The sequence below is a fragment of the Pteropus medius genome, unplaced genomic scaffold (assembly GCF_902729225.1).
Source record: "Pteropus medius unplaced genomic scaffold, Ma_sr-lr_union100, whole genome shotgun sequence".
Lineage (NCBI taxonomy): Eukaryota > Metazoa > Chordata > Mammalia > Chiroptera > Pteropodidae > Pteropus > Pteropus medius.
The window spans coordinates 21,918,593-21,935,343 of NW_024342471.1; the positions used below are offsets into that span (position 1 = coordinate 21,918,593).

Sequence of the window (16,751 nt, forward strand, 5' to 3'; positions counted from 1 at the left end):
TCACATATTTTAAAGCCTTTATTCTTACAGAGAATTCACAAAAGATATACAGATAAAATCTGACAACATATGGATTTATAATTCTAAATATAATTCCATAGCATTGAGAAAGCATACATTTATGTTAGCAATATGTACACACTTATTCAAATATAAAGGTATAAATGTATACTTCTGAAATATTCTAAAAATATAACCTAAAAAGGAAAATCTTGATCAAATATACAGGAATATGTAGTTACCTCTTAGGAAAAATAGTAGTAAAAATATATGTTAATAAACCATATGTAAACACAATTTTTAAAGAGAGTTTTGTAAATATTGTATAAATCTCTATGCATTTCCATTTGTGTTATCAAACCTTCCCAGGGAATTCAAATCACATGCATAGGTTATATAGTTAATCTATGATACACGCACATTCTACTATTATCCCATTCTATAGATGGGAAAATTAAGGCATGGGAAGTCACTGAATATTTTTAAGCTGCAACTGAACTTTAGAACATTGCCTTAAACCACAGATCCTAAATCAAATACCATATATATTTTAAAAAATGACTTAAGAAAGTTGCCATTAGAATACACACACATAGACATACAATTGAAAAACTGTTGATCTACTTCTTAATGTCATAGAGGAGAAATATTAACTAAATAAAGAATTTCAGGATTCTTTAAAAAAATGATGCCCCAGTAAATCTTAAGGTATTTTTAGATAAGAGGTTTTTGACTTCGTGAAAGTATTTCTTAAAATAGAGATTTTCTCTAATTTCCCAATAACATTTCTATTTCAAAACAGAAAAAAAATGCAGTGTCATAGGGACTTGATAACTTCAGCCAACATTTAGCTTTGCTTACATTATTAAGCAAGTATATTTCCAAATATTACATTAAATGGAGTTAGGATAAGTGGATTGTCAAAATTACTGTGACCCTCAGATGATTTAGCTATAGTAGGTCTTTCACTGTAACATGTACACTTAATCTTGAGAAGATTCACGTGGCGAATTTGGTAGGGCAGGGACAGGAACATCTAGGGACGTTTACCTGACTGGCTGACATGGGCCCGGCCTCCCCACCGTGTCATGGAAAATGCAAGAAGAAACAAGAGCATGAGCAACTCTGTGTCAGTCGAGTGCTGACATCCGTTGTAAGCCAGCAGCACACCCTGCGCAGTGCCTGATATTCATTCCAACACTCCTCCCACTTCCTGGAGTCAGATGCGGTCTTAATAAATGCCCTTATCTGCGTAGACGGTACAGCTTCTGGAACAGCTGTTCAGAAACCAGGACATAAACACCTGAGCCTAAATGTTCTTTACATGCTATTTCATGCTCCGGCTTTTGAGGTTTGTTTTTGACTGATGCAGAAGCCATAGGCACCGTTCTTGCAAGGGGAATCAAAAACCGTTGCTCCGGGTCTTGGTAGAAAAAAATCTGGAAAATAAAGTATATCTCGATTATATATCAAAGAGGTATAGTTAAATGAGAGGAATTATTAGCAAGAAAGAAATGCTAAAAGCGAAATTTGCCTTGGGCACTTGCTAAAGGTGTGATTTGCCACGATAAGCCTGTGCTGTTTTGGCTAAAGACTGGCGTTTTCAAAATTAAGCTAGAATTCTTTCCTTATCCTACTCGATTTAATGCTCAGAATAGGACAAATTGCCTGGTGGTACCAGACACTTGGGGAGAAATTCATTTAGGTCTCATTCAAAAATTTCATCTATAACTGCACGTTCCTTTACGTTACCACCTATCAGCAAATGCCCCTTAACTTGCCATTAGCAAGTAACAACTAGTTCCAGGCAAATTCTAGGGATGCTGTTGAAAGCACAGAATGATTGCAACTGAGTTCGGATACTGACATGTAATTCTATAAAGCCTTACGTTGGAAATGTCACATTTCCACATAAGATATTAAAGACTTCTCAGGCTAACTTTTTATCACATCAATAATTAATAGGGAGGTATACGACAGAAAAAGTATTAGATTGTATTTAATACAGGCTTGTATTATATATATTAAATATATACACTTATATGCCAGGGCTGTCAACTAAAGCCCTATGGTCAAAGAAGGCCCACCACCTGTTTTTATAAGTTTTATTGGATCCCAGCCTTGGAAGGCAGAATAACAGCCCTCAAAAAAATGTCAGGGCTCTAATTCCCAGAACCTGTGAATATGTAACTTACCATGGCAGAAAGAACTTTGCAGTGATTATAAAGATTATGGACCTCCTGACTAACAGCCAGTCAGAGAGATGCAAAAGGAGGAGGAGAGATTCGCTCTGACTGGCTTCGAAGGTGGGGGAAGAGGTCATGAACCGAGGGACGAGGGACGCGGGCAGCTCTGGAAGCTGGGAACAGCTCTCAGTGGACAGTGCGAGAATGGGGACCTAAATCCTACTACCTTAACAAACTCAGTTCTGCCAACAACCCAGATTAGCAAGGAAACTGATTCACCCCAGGAGCCTTCAGAAAGGAAGGCAGCTGGGCCAGACACCTTGATGTTGGCTGGTTAGAGCCATGCGGGTTTCCTGACTCAGAGAACTGTAACATAATAAATTTGTGTTGTTTAACCAACTTTTAGTAGTTTGTTTTTAGCGATTTGTTACGGAAAACGAATACGACACCCACATCTATTCACTGACGAACTGGCTGAGGCTGCTTTCAAGCTACAAAGCAGAGTTAAGTGGGTGTGAGATTGGCCTTATGGGCTGCAAAGCCTAAAATATTTGCCGGCTGGCCCTTTGCAGCCAAGGTCTGTCCATCCTTGATACTTCTACGCAAAAGCCGTAACAGCAGCTGGCATTTATTGAGCACTTAGTTGATGCCAGGCTCTAGGCTAAGTGTTTAGTATTCACATCAACTACCTGGATAGATACTACTTTGGTCCCTATTTTACAAATTAAAAAAATAATAATAAAATAAAAGGGAGCAGAATGGTTAAGTAACTGCTCCAGGTCATCCCGAGCATCCGTGGTGAGCAAGGGGTTCAAGCCCTGGCCAGGCTGACTTGTGAGCTCGCCTCACCCTCGGTCACGTGCAGCATCCCGGCTGCTCACGTGAGGCCGCTTAGCGCCGGCGGAAAGCGACAGGGAGCTCCCGGCTGGGCACCAGGATGCCTAAGTGCAGCATCGTCACAGGCTCGCTGTCCGTGGCCACGAGGTCATATTTGCGGACGATCTAGAACACACGTGCATGAAACAGCAGGATTCCCCGCTACCCCCCGCCCCTGTCCTGTGGGTAGCACGGATCGCAGCCCAGGAAACGGGGCGGGGGTTTTACCCAGCAGAGCGCCAAGTGGAGCTGCAGCTCAGCTAACCGGCGGCCGATGCACATCCTCTTCCCAGCGCCGAAGGGAAGGTGCGCGAAAGGGTTGATCTTTTTCTCTTGAAGCCATCGTTCCGGTCTAAACTGACTCGAATCTTCAAAGTTTTCTTCGTCAGACCCCAACACCTGGGTGTTGAGCATCAGCACTGTCTAAAAACACACAGAAACACGTAGCATTTAAAATAACCAGAAGAAGATGTCTGAATCGCGAAATTTACGAAGGCAATCACCTTCCCAATGGAAAAGCAACCACACATTTATAATGGCGAAGATTTGCAAATGTGTGGCGTACTCACGATGATCGCATGTGGTGGATTTTGTTATTATCCCCATTTTACAGATGAGAAAGGTGAGGCTCGCAGAGATCACGTAACTCACTCAAGGCCATACTCGAATCCAGTTCTCTGTGCCCACAGCCATCATTCCTGACTCTATACTACACAACATGTCAACTATGCACTACAATCTACATATCTGAAAAAAACGAATGCTTTCTTTGTCAAAATTTTTTAGGGGACGCAGATGAATATTTGGAAAGCGCGTCTTTCAAAACTCTTTAAGGTTTAAATTCTACTTACTCCTTTGGGTAAAGCATATTCGCCCAGAACCATGGCCTTGTCAAGAGTCCTAGTTGTAAATGGCACACTCGGGGTGAGCCTGAAATAAACAAAACCGGAGGCGTAAAGGTGGCACAGACCAAGTTCTAGCGCAAGTGTCTGTGGGAAGGCAGATGCTGGTTAAATAGACTGTCGCTTATGCTTATACTCCAGAAGGAAACCTGATCACATTTCTTCGTAAAGAAGTCTCGTCATTTTCTTCCCAATATTTATACCTCGTGTTTCTATACTTTATCTTCGCAGGTGGCTAAACCCCCAGGACAGGCCTGCTTTGTAGCTATTAGTAGTGGTTTTGCTCCGTTTCATTCCAGATTTCAAACGTACGCGTTTTTCACGCGTTTTTCACCCTAAAGCTCGATGTTCGTTCTGGGTTTCTTCCATCTACCCTTCGTGAAGGTAAAGGCATGTCCATGTTATCTGAAGATGGCGTGAGTTTTGTTTTCCGGAAAGAGTGTAAAGGGAATTTTCAAAGGACATTTTATACCAGTGGCTCTAAAACAGAGATGTCTCCATGTCTTATATAATCATATGGTGCCCTTGCTGGGCTGTCATCTCAGATCTTTTGATGATGGCCCGAATCTTGGTTATTGCATACGGCATTCATTAGAGTATTAGTATTACTGATTTAAAGGGGAGGATACTGACTTCGCAAGATGTGATAGAATTTGGCCAAGTGATTTCGAGAATGAGAAATAGAAAAGGAATATAGTTCTGAGGCTTTTTTTTTTTTTTTTTTTTGCAGTTGGTAAGTGTTTATGAATTAACTGTGGGATTGTCTGTGGGAGAGACCCCTTATTACATATTCAAGAGAACAGCTGTCTAACATACACGCTTAGGCATGCGTTCTTACCTCATGGATTCTTTTAGACAGGCTTTTAGATATGGCATATTCCTCAAATCCTCTGCCCGTGGCATCCGATTCTCAGGCAGTACACTCTGAATTTCCTTAAGAAGCTTCCGTTGCACATGGGGATTACGGGATAAATTGTAAAGAAGCCACATTAAGCTGTTGGCTGTCTGAAAAACAAATGGACACAAACTTGAGTTTCTGCAAACTAATTGCCTTAAAACCAGTACGAGCCAAGCCAAAGGTGATGCCCACCACTCTGTTCTGCAAATAGGTTAGTGAGGCTTTATCACATGTCCTTCTTTGCTGTGCCTTAAACCAATACAAAACATGAAAAGTCACATTTATTTTACTTAAACATAACGATTAAAGACAGTTAATTTACTGAGGGAATCAAAATAGAATCCTGTGCATAATGTGCTGCATTAGGACACTTAAGATATAGTTTGATACAAAAACGATTTAAACACAAATGAGTACACATAACACTGGGGAAAAGAGAACAAGTTGCGTGGATCGTGTCAAGGTCAATTTCGGGTTCTGATACGGTTTGATTGCTATGCAAGATTTACCATTGGGGAAACCAGACGAACACAGGGAACGCTCTCAAATATTCTTAAAGCTGCGTACGAAACTCTATCTCAAAACAAAAATATCTTAAAAATCGAATGAGGAGAGAAGGACAGATTCTAGGAGTGTTGTTAATAAGTGGGTCTTTAACAAAATTTTACATGCAAATGTACAAGAAACTTTACTTTTGGAATTTTAAAAAAAGTTTTTTTTGTTTTTTTTTTGTTTTTTTGCCACACGCTAAAAAGTTACCACAAAAATATAAAGGCATCATCTGTGCTCAGGGTTTCAGCCACATATAAAGAGCCCTCGCAGGAGGTACCAACACCAAAATAAGAAATTCTAGCATTGGGCTGAGTATTTCAAGGAACCAGCCACAGTTTCTGACAACGGCTCGTGGCCTTTTAAGTGACACCCTTGATTTCCTTTCCAAAGGCAACGAGAGGAAAAAAAATATTGGCGGAAACAGCCCAGGTAGCTTTCAACTTTATAATAGTCACCACTGGTAGTCATAAGTATTTGTTCTTTAGGCCGTTTTTCAGTTAATTTAAACCAAATATTCCTGTAAAAATGGTCATTGTGTCCTCCCTCTGTAGACGTGAAGACGCTTTTGCTAAATGCCATGCACGACTCACACGGATGAGCAAAGTGCAAGACGATTTAGAGCCAATGGCATTTATTATTTTTGGAAGAAGATGTCTCCAAGACAGGCTTCTTCATGTCAGAGGGCTGGCCGCCTCAGCTGCAAATAAGCTGTAGACGGCATTATCACACGAGTCCAATTTACAAAACAGGGAGAAGGCATAGGCGCCAAATAAGATACACTTTCGAATTTCTATGATTTTCAGAATTACCAGGACAAAAACAAAACAAAACAAAACAGATCCGATCGTATCATATCGGCGGGTCCCTCGAGTTTCCAAAAGGCAGATTACTGTAGCTTTCACCAAAGTCCTGTAAGATGGCCCAGGGCCTGTTAGGGTAACTGCAGGGGCTAAGTCAAGGGCAAGTGGCCTGGGAAACCTCACGGGCACAAGCCGTCCTGGCTTGACCTCCACGGAGGAAACCGACCTCATAGCTGGCCTTCCTGCTTCCACTCCCCACCCACCTGCTAGAGCTCCGAAAGCTTTCCATCACAGGTGAGATGGAATCCAAATGCCTTATAAGGCTCCCGGTTAACATGGCCCGTAGGCTTCTCCCATCTCAACTCTGATGGCGTTCGCTAGCTCCCCGGCTCCCTCCCTCCTCCTACTCTGGGGCCTTTGCGTGGGCTGTTTCCTCCGCCTGAAGTGATCTCCCACCGGAACTTTCTATGGTTGGTCCCTTCTTATCACTCCAGTGTCAGCTCCAGCAGACACAGAGAGGGACCCCACGCCCATCTCTCTGTTACATCACCCTGATGGCTTCCTCCATGTCCCGCACCACTATCCAGAATGATCATGTTTATTTGTTTGTTTGCATGTCTACGTTTGCACGGTAAGTTCCATGAGGGGAACTGGTTCACGGTGGTCTCTCAAGTATCTGGCACCTACAGGCACACAACAGTTTCTGAATTTTTTAATTTATCGAACAAGTACTTATTGAGCACCTACTATATGCCAAGTGCTATTCTACATCTGAGGAATACAGCAGGGGACAAAAACCCAGTCATCGCCCTCACAGAGCTCATATTCCAGTTGGGAAAGAAATGGGTGAAGCTTTACTTTCATCTCTCTATGGAGCCTCTTTGGGCAAGTGAGTTGAAATGGATTCCTACTTTCGAGAAGCTTCTGGAACATGAGAAATCAGAACCTTGCTATTCCCTGATGTAGAAAGTGCTATTTTTCCTTCAGACAAGAAACTCTATGGAAAGGGGGGAAAATGTGGACGAGAAATGAACTAGTTTACATTCTTCATAGAAGCTACTGGTGTATGAAATATTGGGCCTCTGAGAAATCTTAATATGCTCATTCCAACGGTAGCTCAAAAAATGAATCGAGACAATTAAACCCACCTGAACGCTTGTCAGTATTTGTGTGTGGAGTGGGTACTGTGTACCTCCTACGAGTGCCTACCACATCGGGGACAGAATTCTGACAATTAGCCATTTTGTTTAAACAGAAATCAATATCCCCAAATGCACTATGTTCCTATTTTAAGTGTAAAAATATTATTGGGCTGGCAGAGAGTATTCCAATATTTTTACAGTACATAACAGCCACAGTTAGGTAACATACAGAGCCACCAAAAATATATCCCATTGTTAAAAATTTAGATCATCTGTCCTGCTGTGGTGTGGAATCTTACCGCTTCTGAATTCCTGCGGCATTTTGCATGCTGATCTCAGCACTTACATCTTGCACTGGATTTTTGTCACAGACCAAGTTCTAGCTCTAGAATTTTCCTCCTGTCATACGCTTAAGTACAAAGGCAGTGCCTTGGGTCTCCCACAGCACCTAGGATGAGACTTTTCATCCGTACCGAGCTTCAGCTCAGTTAATCTCTGTGGAATATGTGAGTTGAATGACTATTTAAAACGTATCATGAAAAGGATTTTGCAGGCCGTTTACTTGGCAAACTAAAACCAGGCCCACACTTACCGTTTCTACCGCAGCCAGCTGGAGCTCCGTGACAGCCGCGTACAATTCTTTCTTTGAAAGCTGATTGTTGTGATAAATATCACAAAGGAAATCTGGGCCGGGCTGCCCAGAGTATTTGTCTAACCGCTGGTCGACACAAGATTTGACTATTGGAGAAGAGAAGAGGCAGAGGACGTTAGCTGGATGTTAGGATGCAGAAAAGAACGAAAGGGAGCACAAGAGGAAACCTTGGCAACCTCAGAAGGGTCTTTTCAAGGACAGTGACACTGTCCGGTTGGCTCATATCAGCTTGTTGTTGAGTCAGCAAGCATCGATGGATGCCCACGTGAGCGGGGCTTCTCAAACGTTAACGTGCATAACGGTCACCTGGGCTTCCTCTTAACACGCAGATTCTGAACCGAGGGTTGAGGGTGGGCCTGGAAGTCTGCATTTCTAACAGGCTCCCAGGTCAGGCCGACGCTGCTGGTCTGCAGGTCACCTCTTGACTAGTAAAAGCTTAGAGCTTGGAGGACATCGCCATGAGACAGAGGTGGGGTTCGGAATCACAGCTTGGACCGAGATCCAGGTGTCTGGTTGATCCGGTCGCCGATACAGGCAAATATACTAATATAGGATTCGGCTCCCCAATCTTGGCAATGGACGAGGGGAGAAGCCCTCCCCCAATGTTATCAAACATAAACACACACACACACTCACGCGCGTGCACACACACACGATGCCCATGAATGCTGCCCATGAATGTTTAATGTTTGTAAAGTACATTGTAGGCATTTGTCTCCCTCACTTCAATCCATGATGCGAGCCTCGACCAGAATAATAATAACAGCGATGTTGGCAATAATAATGACAACAGTGGTTAGAGTATGAGCTTTGGGGGCCCTTCTGCCTGACTTCAAACCCTGGCTATGCCATCACCTAGTGTTTAATCTCGAGAGAGTTATTTAACTGCTTTGTGCCTCAGTTCCGTCATTTGGGACTAAAAGAAGGACCTACCTTAGAGTATTTTTGATGGTAATTATATGAGTCTGTATGTATAAAATATATGTATTATTATGTCATAGAACAATAACCTAGCACCAAATATTCCCTCCATAATGGAGCAGAAATAGGTCCGATACACTGAGATGTTGTCATATGCCAGGTTTTTACGTTATCTGTTTTAGACCTAGAAACAGTCGCATTGAGTTAGGTAACTAGTTTTATTGTCCTTATCTCAGAGATAAGACAGCCGAAGATGAAAAGGAGAGAGCACGTTTGGCCACCCCACCAGGGACAGTGCTGGGACTTGAATCTGTGACTCCGAAGCTCTTGCTTCTAACCACTGCCAGCTCCCAAGACAACAGAAAACCACCTCCCGCCTCTTCCTTAGATTTCGTCTACACCGTGGCGACCCCCAAGCTTGTGCTTGCAAAGCCCAAAAGAATCAGAAGTGACTCCATCAAAGGATCAGGGAGGCCAGACCAAGCGGACCGTCCCAGACCTCCGGGCAGCAGCTTCAGAGACAGAGTGGCCGGGCGTGGGTGGCCATGGTACCTGACTTGAAAATGGTGTCCCAGGCCAGCGTGTGGGCCTGCCAGACCTTGGTGTTGAGGCTCCGGTGCAGCTCGACAGGCGTGACCATCATCCTCCCAAACGTGCTCATCATCTGTGAGGGACACACATGCCCTTTCATCCAGGTTTCTCTTCCTCTCCATGACAACTTTCACTCTGGAATACAGGTGTTCTAAACGCAGCACCCTGTGCCTCCCCAAAGGCCAGAATTCAAAGGACCCCCGCACCCCCAGGCCTCTCCACAGGAGTCCTGAAAGCAGGCCCCACCCCATCCTCCAGTGACATCATAAAAATCATCTTGAGGAGGATGATTTTCTGCTGGAAATGTTTAAAAAATAATTCACTCTTACAACCTAAATGTTAAAAAAAAAAGCAAAACGGAAAACTGTAACTGTCCTATTCACTTCAATTTCCAATCATTTCTAAGCCTCAGCCATTTCTAGACCAGTGTCATAGCGTTTAATTCAAAAATTTTAAATCTGAAAATTTTCAGACTCTTTAAAATATCATTTTAATCAACTGAACTTTAACTGAAATACCTATTTCAACTTTGCCTAAACAATGATTTCATGTGCTTCTGCATGAAAATATGTGTACCGCACATTAAAATGAATACTTAACTATCAGAATAAAATATGGGTGCATGCGACTCTCGGAGGAAGACTGAGACAGATTTCTTACATCCTGGGAATACTCAGTCAGGAAAACGACTCTCTTCCTAGGGGGTGCTTACTGTTTTGATGGCCATGATGAAGTTCAAAGCTTCGTCTCCTGTGTTCTTCTGAAGGAGCCCAAATCTCTTCTCATAGAGCACAAGGCAGATGCCTGTTATTTAAAAATAATCAACACTGTTCCACAATCTGGACTCTGCGATTAATTAGCTGGCTACTAAAGCCTGGATTCTCTCTCTCCTAGAAGAGAGATCTCTTCTAAGAGCAGAGGCGAAGAGTCTCAGAGTCTGATGACTCTTTCTAGAAATCGTCGCCAGGTGCAATGCCCCATCATCCCCTGCAGGACCTCCTGGGGAGAAATGCCCTGTGCAAATGTGGTACATGAACGAGTCGCTCCCGTAATGTCTTGCTGTTGCCCAAGTTAATCACTGCTGTCACGGGGAGCAGCCATTCACCCAATCTTCTTTCTCCCCCATGTCCTCCGTAAGAGAACCCGTATCAGTCCTCGAGCAATAAATCAGGAGTGATCTAAGACCGATGACAGCCCTGTTCCCCGGTTTCCTGGGCTTTTTGGAGCAGCCACAGTAGCTGCATGACCCAGCTCTGGACAGTGCGACCAAGAGGAAGTACTACTTTTGCTTTCTTGATACAGGGCGACCAGTACCCTCTTCCCTTCTTGTTTTTGTCTAAAATGCACAGGCGAGGCCAGGTCACCATTTTGCAGCAAGCCAACAAGCTAAGGATAGATGAGCAGGAAGACAGAATGAGTGTGGCTCCCCGGTGACATCGGTGAGTGCCAGCTGTGGACTGCGGTCCCCGAGACTTCTCATAATGCTCTACAATGATTTTTAAACCACCGCAGTCAGGTTTTCATTGGCTTGCAGAGAAATGCATTCGATACTCCTTAACTGGGGTATGTGAACAGTGGACAGTTTCCAAAACACACTCTTCCACAATCATTCCTTCTCTTTGTTCCTTGTCCCCTTCCTACATTCTGCGGATTTCTTATTAGCATGGAGCTTTCTAGTGTGCTAAGATGACTGGGCAGGACAAAAGCCTCCGCCGTGGGGTGCGCCCCCCAAACCCTCGCATCAGCAGCCAGAGTGGCCCTTGCACCAGATCGAATCCTGCACCTTGTCCTGTTAAAAGCACTCTGGTCTCCCAGGTACTCTGGGGCTCAAAGCCAAGCTCCGCTCCCTGGTTTCATCCTGGTTTACAGGGCTGGCTTCTGCTCTCGTACCATCCTCTGCCCTCGCCAGGCCCCTCCCTTGCAAGAGATGCTCCGGTCATTATGCATGCCCTTCTGTTCCTTCACCACAACTTCTGTTCCTCTGCCTGGAACATTCCTCTTTCCCTCACTTTCATTTGGAGAGCTCTTGCTCATGCCCGAGGCCTCAGCTGAGATGGCATCACCTCCGCCAAGCGCCTCCATCAAGCCCAGCCAAGCCCACCCTCTCGATTCTCCCACAGCCCTGAAGCCCCGTAGTCAGGCACTCACACACGCTGTTGAAACTGCCCTGGCTCCCCTGCCTGAGTCCCCAACTAGGCAGGGAGCTCATCAAGGCAGGGTTCTGCTCCTTATTCCCAGAGTGATCCTTGAAGAAAGATCACGCCCCCTTCTGTTTGAAACTGTCCACGTCTCCGATCTGACGTCAATTAAAAGTTCTTACGCTGACTGGGCCCTGGCTTGGTCTTTCTCAGCTCCTCTTTCCCCTCCCTCGAAGTTCCTCAGAGGCTTCCATCATGCTTCTGCCCCAGGGCCTTTGCACTTCCTGTCTGCACTGTCGGGAACAATCTCCCCACAGATACTCTCGCGGCTTGCTCCTGCCCTTCCTTTAGGTCTCCCCTCAAACGTCTCCTTACCACAGCAGGCTTGCCCCATCTTGCTAGGCATCATGTTCTTCCTTGATTCCCTTAGCCGTTGGCAGGGTATATACTAAACTGTGTTTAATGCCTTGTCATTTATCACCCCTATTAGTACCTAAGCTCCATGTGAGCACGGATGTGGCCTGTTGTGTTCACTGCTGTGTCCCTAGTCCCCAGTGTGGTGCCTGGCACGCGGCAGGTAGTCGCTAAGTGTTTGTTGATTGACCACACAAACCACCCATCGTGCAAAGTGTAACTTCCGTGCCCAAAGGCGTTAGAAAGGCTGCTATGGCCCCTCCACATCAGCAACGGTCTATGGTTATGGAGAAGCTGTCCACAGAGCCACGTTTTATCCTCAAAAAAATCACCTGCCATATCAAATGAACAAGACTGTAAAAACGACTTACTTTCAAATGACCATTTGTTCAGTTCGCTGTATAAGTCTTCGATGTGGCCTCTCTCATCACAGAGTTCATCTATTCTACCTGTAAAATCTGCCAAGACCTTAAAGAAAAGGAAGAAACCACAAAAGACATGGTCCAGTCATTGAGGGAAAACGAAAATTTAAAGCTCAGTAAGCTACTCGCAGGTTTCTCTGCCTTGTGTGTTCACTGAAGCAACGTTAATTATATATTTTCTCTGGGAGGTCACCTGACACCCCAACAACCTTGTCCTGGGGGGTTTCCTCAGCTTTTCCTGTAGCCACCCAAATGCTTCAGTTTCAGCTTTTGATCTAAATTTAAAGAAAGGCAAACATTTCTTCCGATCGGAATGGGGACGAAACCACAAAGGAGAAGTCAGTCAAGCGTCCCTTGTTGGCACGATGTCTCAAGGACTGTGACACCAGAACTCTCCTGAGGTTTGCCGCGTCCATATCTGGGCAAGTAAATATCGCCTTACTGACCGGTGGTGTGTGAAGCGTGCGGAACTCGAAGCCAGGAAATCTGCAAATCCTGGATGCGGCTCCCTCACTAAATAGCTCTGTGACATTGGACTAGTCTTTAGATGCCAGTTTCTAAAATCAGAGTTTTAAATGACTAATGCCTCGCATTGGACGAGGCTTGTCTAGTATCGAGCTCTGCACAAAGTGTGTCATTTTAGCTGGTCCTCACGACAGCCTTGTGAGGTAGAAAGTGCTGCCGTGACTCCCATGTCTCAGGTGACAGATGAGAAAGCTGAGGCTTAGAGAGAGGCTAAGGCACTTGCCGTGGACACAGAGCCGAGAAGTGGCCGTGCTGGGGCCTGGAACAAAGTCTCTGTGACTACGAAGCCCACCCGTGTAACCAATGGGCACGTTTAATTTGCCACACAGTGCATTTAAAAGTACTTTGAATTAGCTACCATCAAAAAATTCAGAGATTTCTGAATTTGGGAGTTTTAGAGATTTGTGAGCGTATGGATTTTCCACTCCTTTCGATAATAATAATAATAATAATAATAATAATAATAATAATAATAATAATAATAGGGTCTGGAGACACTGCTGGAGCTGGGGCAGCTGTTTCTTCTAGAAAGGGCGTGCGCTGTTTGCTGAAACCCCTACCAGGCCTGCCTTATTATACATCTTTATTAATTACCTGGGCCTTGGAAGCTTCTGAGTTTACAATCTTTCACCTGTACAATCTTATGTGGCTCCACGTTCAGTTCAAAATAAGCATCCAGAGTGAATAGGAGTAAAAAGAGTTTACAATATGTTAAACCTCTTTCCCTTTGGCCCCCTGTCGGCTAAAGGATAATGTCTAAATACCTTAGCAAATGCATGAAAAGCATTTGTCAAGACCTGCTTTCCGTCCAGCATCATTTCAGAGAAAGCCCACTTTTGAGTGTACTGTTCCCTCTTCATGCTGTGCCATGTCATGCCTTCATAGTCTCTGCAGGCTGGATGCCTTTCTCCACCTTCTCTGGCTTGCAGATTGCTACTCATCCCACACAACCCAGCTCACATGTCACTGCTCGGGAAGGTCACGCTCATCATCTCGTTCAATCCTCACAGTAAACCCATAGAGTGGGAATTTTCACTCCTCTTTTATCGATTGGGAAACTGAGGCTCAGGGAAGTTAATGGGGATCGTCAGGTTACACAGCTGGGGGGTGGGGGTAGCTAATGATATTCAAATCCAAGACTGTAGAATAGCAAACGTTTGCTGGTAACAGCTCCCTGATTGTGATATTGCTTTAAAAGAGGGTGAAGGAGGGAAGAGGGAGGGGTTGGGGGGAGGAGGGCATGGAGAAGAATGAGGACAAAGCGAAGCGCCCTGCATCACCTGAAGTGCCCGCTTTGCCCTCTGCGCTTCGTAGCCATATCTAGGAGCACCCCCACCCCACCCCCAGCCGACCCGGGAGAGCTGGCCCTGGCCGGCAGACCTCATTGATTTTGTTGTCCAGCTTCATGATTTCGACTGGTTTCATTAGTTTTTTTTGAAAGGCACTTCGGACCCTCTGCCAGTCTTTCCCTTCCCTGGGAGAGAAGCAGAAAGATATTTAGAACAAACCGAAAAGAAAAGATACCTTCAGCTCTTTAACGGCATGAATGATGTCATCAAATAAACACTGAGAAGCGTGCCAAGAAATTTCCAGAGACAATTAGCATTGGAATATCTGGGGCTGGTGTGTCCCTAGGATGAGACGGCACCTTTCCTCCCAGCCAGAGAAAGCACCAGAAAGGTGACGTCCAGATCATTTGAGTTCAGGGCCGTTGAAGTGTTGGTGCTGGGTTCGAGCTGGCAGGCCACATGGCTCCATCCCCAGCAGTGAGAGTGGGCACGTGAGCACCTCCCTCACCAGAAACCCAGATCTGCATGGGGAAAAATCTCATCTTCTTTCAATCCACTGGTTTGGGTTGAAAGTCACATTCACAAAACACCTCAGTTTTAGAGTTTTGCCATTGCCTCCAAATAAAACCACAGTCCAGAGATCCCCTGGAGTGGTAAAAACCCTTTTGCGGTCAGATGCCCTTTGCACTTGCCACGTAGCTGACCCCACAGCCTGTGATGCACCACGTGTTGTTACTATGGCTTTTAATTCCAATAATTATATCCTGACAAATACAACTATTAGGCATTCCAAATTGGGGGTAAAAATGCTAACTTGTGAAATGCTGACAATTACAAAGCAGAGGAATCACATCTGTTCATAGCATTTATCTGAAGTGCAGCCTTGACACTGCTCCTCATCCCACCTTTCAAGTGCACTAGGTCTTAACTTTCCACTCTTCTCCAGAAGGAGAGGTCACGGTCAGAAGCAAAGGAAGTTCATTTCTGGCTTTTGAGCTTCTAAGTGGGGGAGGGGGGAAGGTTCCAGGGAATTTTAAGGGATAATTTTGTTTGTAGAACTCGTTTGTCTGACACGATGACTTCAGAACCTCTTCCTGCCCAATTATCTGAACCCCACGATTTGTCTAAGGCTCTTTTCGGCATTTTTCGGACGGGAAGGGCATGGTCCCGCCCCGTTGCGGGAGAGAACGCAGGTGTTGGGGGCGCAGCACAGCTGTCGCTCAAACCACTCTTTGTGCAAGAGTTTGAGACTGCACTGGGTAGAGCTTTCGCGTTGACAGCCAAACCCCAGGGGGCCTCTTTCTAAACCCATCAGGCCCAGCCGCCGGCCCCCATCCTGCCGCCGGGACTCACAGGATCAGCAGCCCGTAGCCCTCCTGGCGGTAGTCGCGGTAGGCCTTCCAGGGTTTGATCTCCAGCCGCTGGGGGTACGCGCCCTCGGTGCGGTGCAGCGCTTCCAGCAGGCACGGCGAGCCCAGGTGCACCGAGTCAAAGGCACCCAACTTCAGGCGGAAAATCTTGCCGTACTTTTTGTGGTACTCCGCCTGCAGCGGGCCGGGCGCGGCGGGGAGTCAGCGCGCATCCCTTGCGGTCCGGTTGCGCTTCTCCCTCGTCCCTCCTCGCTCCCGGGGACCGCCGCTGCTCGGACAGCCGAGCACGCCCAGTGCGCCCTGGCCCCGCGCCTGAGGGAGGTGGTTTGGAGAGAAAGGCAGGGAGGGAAAGGGGAACTGGGGCACGACGAGGCATTTACCAGCGTGTCGTGCTGCTTCTTGAGCCCCCCTTTCCAGAGAATTTCCAGCAGGCTGCCCAGCAGTGGCCAGTTGGTGGGACCTGGCAGGGAGGTCGCGTGCTGCGCCTCGCCACGTTCCGCTGGCGCGCACAGGGGCACCTCCCGTGGCCGAGGGGGCGCGCACCCCGTGGATGTCACGGATCTGGGGGGCTGCCCGAGGCGGCACAGCTGCTGTAGGAAGGCGGCCAGGGAGCGGCTTGAGCTGATGGGCGAGCTCATGGCCGCGGGGGGAGACCTGACGCGTGGGGACGCACGGGGACCCGCAAGGGCGAGTTGCTACAGTGGCGCCGGCCGGGTTGGGGGCTTAACGATTCCGGGAAAGAGAGGCAAAGAGGACCAGCAGGTGTGATGGGGGAGGGGCGGAAGAGGGACAGAGGCCAGAAAGGACCTCGGCGAGGATGCTCGACGCCGCACGGTCCAGGAGCCCCAGGGCGCGGGTGCCGGCCGAGGGCTGGCCGCGGGGTCTGGAGCTGGGCAGCCGAGGGCGGGTGTCTTTTTGAAAGAAGAAGGGAAGGGATGTGGGTCCGCCTGTGGGTCTGCAAGTCCGACTTCCAGGTCTGGAGCCGCGAGGTGGAGCTGTCGAGGGCGGGAGAAGAGATGCTGCGGGCGCTGCGGTTTCCTCCCGGCGCTGTCCATGCTCCCTGCCCCAGGACC

At 46.5% G+C, this 16,751-nt stretch overlaps 1 protein-coding gene across 1 annotated transcript; it reads right to left on the bottom strand.

The window, feature by feature from the left end:
• Positions 1-16,751, bottom strand: CYP24A1 (cytochrome P450 family 24 subfamily A member 1). Its single transcript, XM_039864657.1, has 12 exons — positions 16,059-16,751; positions 15,662-15,852; positions 14,400-14,493; positions 12,444-12,540; positions 10,233-10,324; positions 9,482-9,593; positions 7,949-8,094; positions 4,803-4,969; positions 3,914-3,992; positions 3,291-3,485; positions 3,036-3,188; positions 1-1,439 (listed from the first exon to the last, which is right to left on the bottom strand). The coding sequence occupies exons 1-11, from the start codon at positions 16,314-16,316 to the stop codon at positions 3,078-3,080; spliced, it is 1,542 nt and encodes a 513-aa protein (XP_039720591.1). The 5' UTR covers positions 16,317-16,751; the 3' UTR covers positions 1-1,439; positions 3,036-3,077.